The 13,101-nt window shown below is 45.1% G+C and overlaps 1 protein-coding gene and 2 long non-coding RNA genes across 3 annotated transcripts in view; 2 read left to right on the top strand and 1 right to left on the bottom strand.

Annotated features, from left to right (window-relative positions):
* LOC310825732 overlaps positions 1–13,101 on the top strand; it is a 240,438-nt gene that overhangs the window by 111,746 nt on the left and 115,591 nt on the right. The window lies entirely within an intron of this gene.
* MAPK11 (mitogen-activated protein kinase 11) overlaps positions 1–13,101 on the bottom strand; it is a 49,219-nt gene that overhangs the window by 6,288 nt on the left and 29,830 nt on the right. The window contains exons 7-10 of the mRNA XM_083699446.1: positions 7,404–7,518; positions 7,187–7,258; positions 5,275–5,354; positions 396–474 (exon numbers count right to left, since the gene is read on the bottom strand). Coding sequence (XP_083555572.1) covers positions 396–474; positions 5,275–5,354; positions 7,187–7,258; positions 7,404–7,518 — 346 coding nt within the window. The remainder of the gene's footprint in view (positions 1–395; positions 475–5,274; positions 5,355–7,186; positions 7,259–7,403; positions 7,519–13,101) is intronic.
* Positions 6,016–6,442, top strand: LOC310825750. The gene is made up of 2 exons (XR_014555513.1): positions 6,016–6,075; positions 6,164–6,442. It is a non-coding gene; the product is annotated as an uncharacterized lncRNA (long non-coding RNA).

Raw genomic sequence — 13,101 nt, 5'->3', positions numbered from 1 at the left:
TAGGGATACGGTCGAAGGATCCTTCATGGAGAACCTTCCAGAGGCAGGTGAGGTAAGAGGCAAAAGGGGACAGAAGAATGGAGGCATGTATTACCTTTGTACAGCAGGCTACATTTCAGCCATGCAAAACTCAGGTGTTACCATTCTGGTAAGCAGAAGGTATTATCACATTCACATTCTAGCCAGGCAAAAGCTCTCAAGAAGGATGCAGGGCAGAGCACGGCTTAGAAGAGACACGATGGCTAGTTAAGAGATAGCCTCTTGGGTTGAGGTTCTCCACCCTTATACGAGACTGAAGACGTTTGAAAAATTGACAACACCATACATTTTCTACCTGAGCGGACTGTACCTGTGCAAAACAAGGATAGTAAATAATAAAACCTCCAAGTTCATACCTAATGGGTTGGCTCCACGAAATACTGCTTTCAGATCCTGTTGAGGCATGTGCGGTAGAGATTCTATGTACTTTCTGGCCTGCAATAAAGGAAGGTGGATGCATGTATTTAGGTTTTTGGTAAAATATATATATATATATTCACCCTTGGGGAATCAATACACACAACTCCTTTGGTGCCTAGGCATAAAAAAATAATGGCATTTCAACACAACCAGCCATCCCTGAATATTTGCAAGGTTTATAGATATCAATCTGTAAGATAGAGAGTTAATAAAATTGCAACTCGAAGATGAGAGGCAAACCACTTTTTTTGGTTAGCTCTCTTCATCCATCTCACCTCTGCTAAACATGGGTGTAAATCAGATGCTATTGAAGCCCTGGTCTAACCCTGTGACAGAAGAATTAAGTGGAAGGATGGTTGATATTAGGGGGTAACTGGTAGTGTTGCTGAGAAATGATAGTGTATCTGGGTGTGTGGGGGGAGGGGAATAAGATGAGAGAGATAATGAAAGTATATGTCGAAGTATCAGACCCCTATTATGAAACTTAAGCTAGTGAGTTAGGAAATTAGAACTCTGCCTATAATGACTACTTGTTTTGAATGTTACCTTAATTACATATATGTTTGCGTTCTCACATATATTCTGAAGTTCTAACTGTCTGTGTTCTGGCCTGGGTGGATTCCAAAGCTAAACACACCTGAGCCCACATACCTAATGTAAATGCACAAATATAAAGGGATAGTCCTAATGCTCTCTATAAGACAGCAGGTGGACACGGCAGGTATTTTGAGTGAAGTCTCGACTCAGCAGTGTACCTGAGGGACTGCCCTGAGTGACCCTCAAGGAATATAAAAAAACCACCTTGTTAAATACATGACTGCAGAATCTCCACAGGTCTATAAGGTGAACTAGAAAAGCAGCGATCAGCAAAGAGGTGTCATATCCTCTATTCCCAGTGGCAACCATATGAATCACGCAGTCATCATCGCTTTAACAGGCATCAGAAATGTCAAAATGTACTGTCACAGCAATAAAAAGGGCAGAAGTGACATTCTTGCTTATACACACTGTGAAACCTAAACTGTATTTTTTGGCCAATTATATTCATTATTGTCTATTCCATGTTTTCCTGCTCACTTCCGTTTTTCATATGAAAAATCATTCAGGTCAGACATTACCACACCCATGCCACTCTCATGAGCTGAAAATTATAGCCTCCTGAAGCTGCTTTCATTAAAAGCAAATAACTACATTCGTTAGGTGCATTTGAAAAGAGAGTTTGCCTTTTAATAAGACTTTGGGATTTACTACACAGCAAGTGTTTGATGTGGGTGGCACTGTGGTCTAAACCGCAGAGCCTAGGGCTTGCGGTTCGAATCCTGGTGACGGGGTGAGCTCCCGTTGCTCGGTCTCAGCCTCTGCCCACCTAGCACTTTGAAAGAACATCAAAGTGCAAATAGATAAATAGGTACCGCTCCTGCGGGAAGGTAAACGGCGTTTCCGTGCGCTGCTCTGGTTTGCCAGAAGTGGCTTAGTCATGCTGGCCACACGACATGGAAAAACTGTCTGCGGACAAACGCCGGTTCCCTCAGCTAGTAAAGTGAGATGAGCGCTGTGACCCCAGAGTTGTCCGCGACTGGACTTAACGGTCAGGGATCCCTTTACCTTAAGGGTTTGACTAACTTACTTGCAAGTCTCCACATGCACCCTTCTTCAGAACCCAGAACACTTATAACTGGCATTCTGGGAACATCACCAGAAACACCTCAGGAAATGGTCAGAGACTGCTATGATTGGGGAAGGATATGGCCAAGCAACCAAGAGCAGCTCAGAGTACAACAGAGAAACAGGAAGAACAGAAAACCTAAAGTAATAACTTTTGTAATTCCCTATCGAGGAATAGGGAAATCTGGGCGGCTCCCAACAGAATATTAAAAACACGATAAAAGATCAAATATTAAAAGCTTCTCTAAACAGGGCTGCTTTCAGATGTCTTCTAAAAGCCAGATAGTTGCATATTTCCTGGGCATCTGATGGGAGGGTGTTCCACAGGGTGGGCCCCACTACCGAGAAGGCCCTCTGCCTGGTTCCCTGTAACCTCACTTCTTGCAGTGAGGGAACCGCCAGAAGGCCCTCAGAGCTAGACTTCAGTGTCTGGGCAGAACGATGGGGGTGGAGACACTCCTTCAGGTATACTGAGCCGAGGCCGTTTAGGGTTTTAAAGGTCAGCGCCAACACTTTAAATTGTGCTCAGAAACGTACTGGGAGCCAAAGAAGGTCTTTCAGGACCGGTGGTATATGGTCTCGGCGGCTACTCCCAGTCACCAGTCTAGCTGCCACATTCTGGATTAGTTGTAGTTTCCGGGTCACTGTCAAAGGTAGCCCCACGTAGATTGCATTGCAGTGGTCCAAGCGGGAGATAACTAGAGCATGCACCACTCTGGCGAGACAGTCTGAGGGCAGGTAGGGTCTCAGCCCGTGTAGCAAATGGAGCTGGTAGACAGCCGCCCTGGACACAGAATTGACCTGCACCTCCATGGACAGCTGTGTGTCCAAAATGACTCCCAGACTGCGCACCTGGTCCTTCAGGGGCACAGTTACCCCATTCAGGACCAGGGAGTTCCCCACACTTGCCCGCCCCCTGTTTCCCCAAAACCGTACTTCTGTCTTGTGAGGATTCAACCTGAAGACAGGTAGTTCTTCATCAAGAATTGATGTGGTACATTTGAGTTAAAAACATGCAAGCAGACAACAATACTCTCATGTTATTGGCTTGGGCATTTTTCTAAGTACCTGCAAGTTTTAATTTCTCTCCTTAACGTTTTTTATGCTTTTTATAATAAAGCCACTATCACGGCAACCTAATTAACAGCCATACTTTTCATTGCTTGCCATCATTATTTGTTCACAAAATGGGTAGCTAATGAATCCCTCAACTGCCCCCTTTAATCTCACTACTATTATAATCTTTCAATTATCCATTTAATCTCACCCAATATGTTTAATGGCATTTAAGTGTGTAATTTGCAAAACAGGCATTTATTCCAAAAATGCTACCGGCAAGTCTTTAACTAAACACAGAGACATATTTGACTTAGACTGTTCTCGTGTGTCCTCTTGTAATTCTGCTGAATATTTTAAAGAGGCCATTTCCAGTTGCTGTGAATTAAATAGATTCAACTTTGTAGATGCATGGAGTGGGATGAGAATCATCCAAAAGTATCATTTGAGCACTCACCCAGGGAGCAGTAGTGGGGGAAGGAGAGTGAATTCAACCCCCACCCCCGCTGTGTTCTGTGTCAAAACAGAGTACCGTATTTTTTGCTCTATAAAACTCACTTTTCCCCTCCTAAAAAGTAAGGGGAAATGTGTGTGAGTCTTATGGAGCAAATGCAGGCTGCACAGCTATCCCAGAAGCCAGAACAGCAAGAGGGATTGCTGCTTTCACTGCGCAGTGATCCCTCTTGCTGTTCTGGCTTCTGAGATTCAGAATATTTTATTTTTTTTGTTTTCCTCCTCCAAAAACCCTCCTCTTGTGGTCTGGTGTGTCTTATAGAGTGAAAAATATGGTATATTAAATAGCACACGTTCCCCAGGATTCACACTAAAACCACATAGAACAGACAGTGATAAACCATTACTTAGCTTGGTTTGCATGTCACATTAAGTCAAACCTTGGTTACAACTGGAAGGCACTAAATGATGAATCCAGGTTTCAGCCATAGTTTAGCTCAATGCATGGTGTCAACAGCAAAAATGCCTGTGACAATGCGACCATGATCTCTTGTGGGAGCCTGCATGTGGTTGCACTAACTAAACCATGGTTTGGCTTAGTGTGACATTGCAAACCAGTGTCTTCTACAGTTGTGACATAAATTACTAAAATAATCTACAGCTAAAAAATTCAGTCTTACTCAAATTGGACTTCATCAGGACTGTGTGCTTCTTTCCCACTACAGGTATTAAATTAACACAGCATAGCAAGAAAGCATTATCTCCGGTGACTGCATTTTTCAATGGTTTACACTGTATGAAATCTACCTACTGAATGCAATGTCATGGGTTCAAGTCCACAAAATCTTATGCCATGATAATATTTTTAGTTCATAGAAATATGCTTTTCTCCCTGTTTTTTTGGCCCCTAATCTAGGTACCCCCCTGGAATAAGCAACCATGTATACATTCTAACCATGCTTAGAAAATGGCATCTATATTATGTGTTTGCTAAGGCTTCCCCATTTACTTGTCTTTCATTGGTTGCTTAGATTATGTTGCCTACAAACCAAATGCTGTGGTTCTCCTTTTCTTCACAAACCCACAATAAAAGGTAAAGGAGACTCCTGACCATTAGGTCCAGTCGTGACCGCCTCTGGGGTTGCGGCGCTCATCTTGCTTTATTGGCTAAGGGAGCCGGCGTTTGTCTGCAGACAGCTTCCGGGTCATGTGGCCAGCATGACTAAGCTGCTTCTGGCGAACCAGAGCAGCGCACGGAAACACCGTTTACCTTCCCACCGGAGCGGTACCTATTTATCTACTTGCACTTTGATGTGCTTTCAAACGTTGCTTGGAGCAGGGACCGAGCAATGGGAGCTCACCCCGTCGTGGGGATTCGAACCGCCGACCTTCTTATCGGCAAGTCCTAGGCTCTGTGGTTTAACCCACAGCGCCACCCGCGTCCCAAACCCACAATAGGATTGTATTAAAAACACCTAGCATCTTTTAACATTCTAAAATTCACTGCTTACACATGATTACCATTAACTGCTTTAAAAAGCTTCGTAAATTGAAAACATTTTGTTCCTGAACAACTCAGGAAACCAACATGAGACAGCAAATAGATCTCAATGATTATTTCTGGTGAAACATTGCACTTACATGCTCTGATGAGATTTTCTTGAGAAGTTCAGAACTGGGTGTACCAACCACTTCCATTATTCGTTTCAGCTGGTCAATATCTGTACAAATTTAAGAAAGCTACAGGAAACGTGGGGAAATAGCAGATGAGCCACTTGCTTACATAAATTGCCAAACCTGTGTCCAACCTCTGCTTAATCTACTCCGTTATCTAACGGTGGAAGTTTAGAGAAGTAGACTTTCCTTATGCCATAAAGCTCTTTGCAGACACAGTGCAATCTTATTCTTCACCAGACAATGGAAACTGAAACAGAGTTATACAGTATATGTCTTTAAGTCCTTGGCTATATTAGCTGAATGATCCATTGGTCGTTTTAGGAAATGATAAGAGAGTTTAGTAGAAATCTCAGATTTGGTTGTTATGAGAGTGTGATCCATCACCAAATACCGAACAAAGCTTGTCATTGTATGGGTATATCAACATATATCACAGCCTATCCATACAGTTGTACCTTGGCTCCCAAACACCCTGGAACTCGGACGTTTTGACTCCCGAACGCTACAAAGCTGGAAGTGATTGTTCCGGTTTCTGAACATTCTTTGGAACCCGAATGTCTGACAGGGCTTTTGCAACTTCTGATTGGCTGCAGAAGCTTCCTGCAGCCTATGAGAAGCCAGGAATTGGTTTTCGAATGTTTTGGCAGTTGAACGGATTTCCGGAACGCATTCCGTTCGACTTCCAAGGTACAACTCTCTCTCTCTCTCTCTCTCTCTCTCTCTCTCTCTCTCTCTGTGATATATTAGCAACTCTCTAGAACAGCGGTTCTCAACCTGTGGGTCCCCAGATGTTGTTGGACTACAACTCCCATCATCCCTGAGCTCTGACCTTGCTAGCTAGGGGTGATGGGAGTTGCACTTCAACAACATCTGGGGACCCACAGGTTGAGAAAGGCTGCTCTAGAAGAAAAAAGGAATCACCCAACTATCCATTCCGCCAAAGCTGAAAGCCCTCGCACTTCTAAGCCTACAGAGCGTGGTTTATTATGACAGTAGTCCAAGCACTAGGAGTGTGCACAGTTCCTAGTGTTGGCTTTGAAAGGCAAAGCCCTTGTTTTCAGTGAGTACATACTGTCCCTTTCCTCTTCACAAATGAATAAGGAGAGCCCTTATCCACCCATGGTCTTTGGGACCAAAGCCATCATCTCTTGTATACTCAGTCTCTAACAGTGCCATTAATAATTGCAGTGGGGAAGGTTTCCCCAGGGTCTTGTTGTTTGCAAATCCATCTCCTTATAAAGGTACCTGCCTGCCCAGTTCCTATGGTTACCTTGCTGGAAGTGATGCTTCCAACATGAGTCATCAAACAACGATGGACAGAAGATGTAAGCCTATGGAATCTGTATTCAAAAGTGAACTCGGCACCTGGGATGCATCACCCCACCCATGTTGGTTGGTACCAATATGCTCCAAAACAGGAAAAGAACAGATCGTCTTCAGATAGTCCTGGGTGCTGCTAAATTAGAGAGGGATAATAATTTATAATAATAAAATTGTATTATTTTCCCCAGCCATTCTGGGCTGATACCCTGTGTTTTCCAAGGGAGCTATGAATCTTTTCAGCATCTCTGTTCTCCAGCCCAGCAACCACTGTCTTTTTCAAGCTGTATTTGTATCTGGGTCATTATTTAAATGGAGCGTAGAAAAGCAAAGATTTTAGGCAGCCTACTGTGGCTTAAGGACACAATGTTTGTTACTCTTTATGACCATTATCGCGTCCAGCTGTGGGGGGAAAAACCAGTCACTTTAATGATTACTAATATGTTTGTTGTACCATTTTTTTTTTGTTAAACGGCTAACGCTGCTTTAAAAGCATATCTGTGGCACCAGCAATGCGAGACCCAGAGTATATTTGCACTTGTAGGGGGAAGGATACAGTCGTTTCCAGGGAAAAGGGCCTTCCCTTTCAGCAGCTCTGCCATGATGCATCCAACTGACCAAATGTCAACTGCCAAAACACAAAACAACCAATCAGAAGGGGCTTTCTTGCTGGGTTGGGGAGAATCTGCATGACAAAGGTATTCCCATCCAAGCCCTTAAGGTACACATTTCACAGCACAACACAAGGAGATTCCCGCCCCCCTCCATCTTACCTGTTTGATTATAGTGCATCCAATTCAACATGATTTCCGGGGCTCTGTACCACCGTGTTGCTACATAACCTGTCATTTCATCATCCGTTTGCCGGGCTAAGCCAAAGTCTAAAATCTACAGAATAATAATAAGAATGAAATTCCCATTATTTTTATTATATAAATGGTCAAGCCTATCTTTATTCTGGCTCTCATGACTCATCTAAGCCAACAACAGAAACACCTGGTCCATAGCTAACCCACAGTTCCAACAATTAGAGATTTCCTGCCCAAACTGATTCTCCTATAACCAACTTGAGGTATATCATAGAAAACAGCAGGATCATTTGGAGGGGAAAAATTCATGTGATGTTGCTAGGTAATCATGCAACCCCGCCACTTCTTACTGGAACCCAGAAGTGAGGAGGAACACCTAGGCTCTTTCTAGGTTGTTGACTCCTTTGGCTAATTTCTCTTTCCTTCGCTGGTCAGAAGAGGCCTAAAGTCAGTATGAACCAACTACGAGGTCACCTAGAAAACTGAGCATTTATAGTGACACACAGAGCTTGGCAGATCAGTGACAGTGGTGAAGGGGAATTTTTGGTATATTTTGGGAGGGTGCTAGAGAGGCAGCAGCTGGTTCAGGATTCACACATCAGTCAATCAAAACTGCAGAGTCCATAGGGAAACGCCGGCCCCCCAGATGATTTGGAACTACAATTCCCATCATCCCTGACCACCTGGTCCTGTTAGCTAGGGATGATGGGTGTTGTAGTCCCAAAACATCTGGAGGGCCGGAGTTTGCCTATGCCTGTCCTAACCGAAAGCATAAAGGAAGGTGTTCCTGGATTTAGGTATATAGGAAATTGCCTCATATCTGCTCAGACTATTGATCCATCTATCTCAGTCTAGTCTACTCTGATGGGAGCAGCTCTCTGGGTCTCCTTTACATACACAGCATGTACTGTACTCAGTCACTGAGCTATGGTCCTTCCTGAGGGCAACCTTTTTCCCCCAGGGTGTGACAGCCAGTGACACAAAACATGCACATAAAATCAGGCAGCACAAACCAGAAGGTGATGCTCTCTATCCATTATTTTGATTATACCGTATTTTTCACCCTATAGGACACACCTAGTTTTTTTTGAGGGGGGGGGAATAAAGAAAAAAATTTATTTCCCCCCCCCAGCCGTGACTTCAGCGCGCCCCGCGCTCCGGGCAGCAGGCTGCTATCTGCAGCCTAGGGAGCCCTGCAGGAACTCCCGCGGGCTCCCCAGGCTTGCTGATAGCTTCCTGAAGCCTGGAGAGCGAGAGGGGTTGGTGTGCACCATAGGACGCACACAGATTTCACCTTCATTTTGGGAGGGGAAAAAGTGCGTCCTATAGGGCGAAAAATACGGTAATTTCTCATAAACTGCTATTTCTCAGAGTAACCCAGTATTAGCAAGGTGTGCCGGTCTCTACCCATTATTAACTTTCAGGAGGAATCTGAAAACATTCCTGTTCACCCAGGCATTTGGTGGCTGAAGAATGCTGCTCCTGGCAGCCCCAAGATCACAGGATGGAAGAATGATTCTAACTGTAACTAGAGGCTTTTAATTGCAATTGCTTTTACAATGCTTTAGAATGCTTCCCTCCCCCTTCCTAAATTGTGTATCTGTTTGCCGCCCTGGGCTTGTTGGAGAGGAAGGGCAGGATATAAAATCAATGATCAATAAAATCTTTGTAAGATTTCTCTTTTCCTATTGTTTGTCTATTATATATAGCCACTCTGGGCGGCTTCCAACAAAATATTAAAATGCAATAGTCCTTCAGATATTAAAAGCTTCCCTAAACAGGGCTGCCTTCAAATGTATTCTAAAAGTCAGATAGTTGTTTATTTCCTTGACATCTGGTGGGAGGGCATTCTGCCACTACTGAGAAGGCCCTCTGCCTGGTTCCCTGTAACTTCGCTTCTCAGAGTGAGGGAACTGCCAGAAGGCCCTCGGAGCTGGATCTCAGTGTCCAGGCTGAATGATGGAGCTGCAGATGCTCCTTCAGGTATACTGGACTGAGGTCGTTTAGGGCTTTAAAGATCATTACAAGGTCATTCATGGATTATTTCCTTTCTTTGACCGTGAAACGAGGACAAAAGTGCCACCAGGTAAAAACATCTGTATTGTATGTCTTAGTTAAAGATGCAGAGGCTTGAATCATTGTTTCTTTGACTTGGAATCTTTTGAGGATACAGTGGTGCCTCGCAAGACGAAATTAATTCGTTCCGCAAGTCTTTTCGTCTTGCGAGTTTTTTGTCTTGCGAAGCACGGTTTCCCATAGGAATGCATTGAAAATCAATCAATGCGTTCCTATGGAAACCGCCTTCAGACCAGGTCCGGGGACAGTCTGTCCCCCGACCTCTTCTGAAGGGCGGGGGGGGGGGGCGAAAGTCTTTGCTTCCCCCCGCCTGCCTTTCCGGGACAGCGGAGACATCTCCGCTGTCCCAGGGCGATCTTAAAATGCTGGCAGGCGGCAGCGAACGCTTCGCTGCTGTCCCCCAGCATTTTAAAAGCCCCCGGGACAGCGGAGAATTCATCCGCTGTCCCGGGGCGATTTTAAAATGCTGACGGGCAGCAGCGAAGCCTTCGCTGCCGCCCGCCAGCATTTTAAAATCGCCCCGGGACAGCGGATGAATTCTCCACTGTCCCGGGGCGATTTAAAAGCCCCCGGGAAGGCAGGCAGGGGGGACAAAGACTTTTGCCCCCTGCCAGCCTTCAGAAGAGGTCCTGTCCCGGACGGCTTTTGAAGGCAGGCGGGGGGAGCAAAGACTTTTGCCCCCCGCCCGCCTTCAGAAGAGGTCCAGAGGGCTCTCCAAGCTGCGGATAGCAGCCTGCTGCCCCGCGTGAGGGGTAGACATTCGCTGCTTGGGGAGCCCTGCAGGACTTCCCCTGCAGGGTTCCCCAAGCGGCGAATGTCTGCCCCGCGTGAGGGGCGCTCTGCTTAAGAGCGCCCCTCGCGCGGGGCAGCAGGCTGCTATCCGCAGCCTAGGCGGGAACTCTTCTGAAGGCTGGCGGGGGAGAAGGGCTTTTCTTCCCACCGCCAGCCTTCAGAACAGCCTTCTGAATGTTGGTGGTGGGGAGGAAAACCTTCCTCCCACCGCAAGTCTTCAAGACAGGTCCGGGAACAGAGGAAAAGCGCTGCGCGCCTTCCCCTCTGTTCCCAGACCTGTCCTGAAGGCTTGCGGTGGGAGGAGGGCTTTCCTCCCCACTGCCAACATTTAGAAGGCTGTTCTGAATGTTGGCGGTGGGGAGGAAAAACCCTCCTCCCACCTCAAGCCCCGGGAACAGAGGAGAAGCCCTTCGCGCCTTGTCCTCTGTTCCCGGACCTCCCACCGCAAGCCTTAGGACAGGTCCGGGAACAGAGGAGAAGGCGCGCTGCACTTCCCCGCTGTCCCCGGAGATTTCCCTATGGGCTTTCGTCTTGCGAAGCAAGCCCATAGGCAAATTCGTCTTGCGAAGCCGCTAAAAAATCGGAAAACCCTTTCGTCTTGCGGGTTTTTCGTTTAGCGATGCATTCGTCTTGCGGGGCACCACTGTACCAGAAAACTAATCAGTAATGAATTCACTGTGCCACGCTTAATTTAGCTTTTTATCTGCCTCATTAAAATATTCCATGAATATTAAGGGCATAATTCAAAAGACCTGTGACTTGAGCATGTCGTGACGTAGAGACCGACGTCTTTAAGACAATGGCTTGATGTAAAAAAAATTCATCCTAAATATCTTCCTGCCATACCGATTTACATTCACTGGAAAACTGTGTTGTCCAAGGTATAGGTATCAACCTAAGCATTTTAATGCATTGCAGCAGCAAGATCAGATTGTAAGGCCCTCCCTCATATTATAGTATAGTCCCATCGAGCCTTATGCTCACGGAAGTTCATTAATTCTCTGGACAGCTGTTGCGGATCTGGGATGAAAATAAAAGCATTTTCTATTAATTCAAAGCTGCTTCTATTTTTTTTTAACACACAGTACAAAAATAACCATTACGCAGAGAGATTGGGTCATACTTTCAAGAGCACTTGGATAATCCACAAAGTCAATTACCATTCAATTAGACTTCAACGTTCAGGAAGTGTACTCTGACTGAAAGGATTTGGGAACATCTAAATACTTTGAAAAGTGCATCCCATAAACCAACTGATGCCAATTCAAATGTTTTCAAGTAGGTTTCCAGCTGATGTCATGACTCATGATGGTTGAACTCCGCTGGACTCCGGGGCAGTGCAGCTGTTTGGGCAGGGGAAAGCCAGCATGTATGAGGTAAAATTCCTGGAAATGCACCTGAGGTGGTTCTGGGGAGTTCACTGCATCCCACAGTGTCGCTTAAACCCATAATTGCCAACTTGAAAGGCAGATCGGGTGTGACCTGGGAAGTATATGCCTGCCACGGACGAATCTCCGTCTTCAGCATGATTTGTGATTGCTTCCTCACTAATTTGGAATATTGGCATTAATTATAAGGCGCTCCTGAAATTGCATAAAGGGCTGCAATCCATCAGCTGCCGAAAGGACTGGGTTTGGATCCCTGAGTGTGGAAACCCTCACAAAGAGCTGTGAAAGAACTGGGAGAACAAGACGCTCTCTGTTTTCATATGGTTTCCAAATGGTTTCTTTCTTTCTTGACCTCCCCTGCAAAATGAGTGAGCCATGTGTAGCCGTAGCTATTTTCAAGCCACAGAATTCAATAGGATCACTCCCATTCATATGTTTCTAGAAAAAAAGGTGCTGGAACTCACAATGGAACTCTTGTTCAATGGCACCCACCTGAGAGGTGCTGAAACTGAGTTCCGGCGAGTTCCAGCTGAAAAAAAAGGCCTGGTTACGCCCATGTTTATAAACCGCCTGAGGCAGTGCTGATCTGCACAGGGTTGAGCAGCAGGCACAATCCATCCCATTCATCACAAGATGGCCTTATACATATTCTCTGTGCTCTAATTTTTGGTGGAAAAATTGGGCGTCAGAAGCAGAACATATGAGGACTGGGTTTTTGGGGGGGGGGGTAGGCAACAGGCATATAAAGATATACAGAGCTTACCTCACAAATAAGAATAAGGGATACAGCAAAACAATTACTAATTAGGTAAACTTTGGTCTGCATCCCCAAAACAGACCAGCATGCTTTCATTCCCCCTCCCCATGAGCTAATAATTTATTTTTGAGATAAAATAAATTTACATTTTACACACACACAAAATGAATAGCCAGCAAATGAAATGAAACTTGGGCCAAATGAGACTCAACTGGCTCGTATGTTAGAAGACATCACCTTTTTTATATCTCACTGATATCCCAAAGATTCACAAAAAGCAATTATTACCAAGTAAGGATGTGTTTGGTAGATGCTCCACAGTTAAGAGAACTTTCTTCCGAAGTCACTAAATCCAGAACTTTAATATTTGTATTTCTTTGGATATTTATACCCCGCCCTTCAACAAGCCAGGATGAATTATTAAGAACAGCTTCTGAAAACAGTGTAGAAGGGGTTTTTTTAAAAATAATTTTTTGCTGGTGTTTCCTTTGGCTTTGTCAGGGGGAGTTTTTGTATATTTCAGTTTAATAGGAAGGGGATTCATCTATTGTTTTGATCATTTTGATTTCTCAGCAGTGGTCTGCAGGTTGCTTCATAATATAGATTCCATCCAGGATAAGGTCCCCATAGCAGGAGGGTATTGCAAGGA

The sequence above is a fragment of the Podarcis gaigeae genome (genome assembly GCF_964106915.1).
Source record: "Podarcis gaigeae genome assembly, chromosome: 10".
In the NCBI taxonomy this organism is placed as follows: Eukaryota; Metazoa; Chordata; class Lepidosauria; order Squamata; family Lacertidae; genus Podarcis; species Podarcis gaigeae.
The sequence above is the reverse complement of the archived record's forward strand: the minus strand, read 5'-3'. Positions and strand labels throughout refer to the sequence as shown.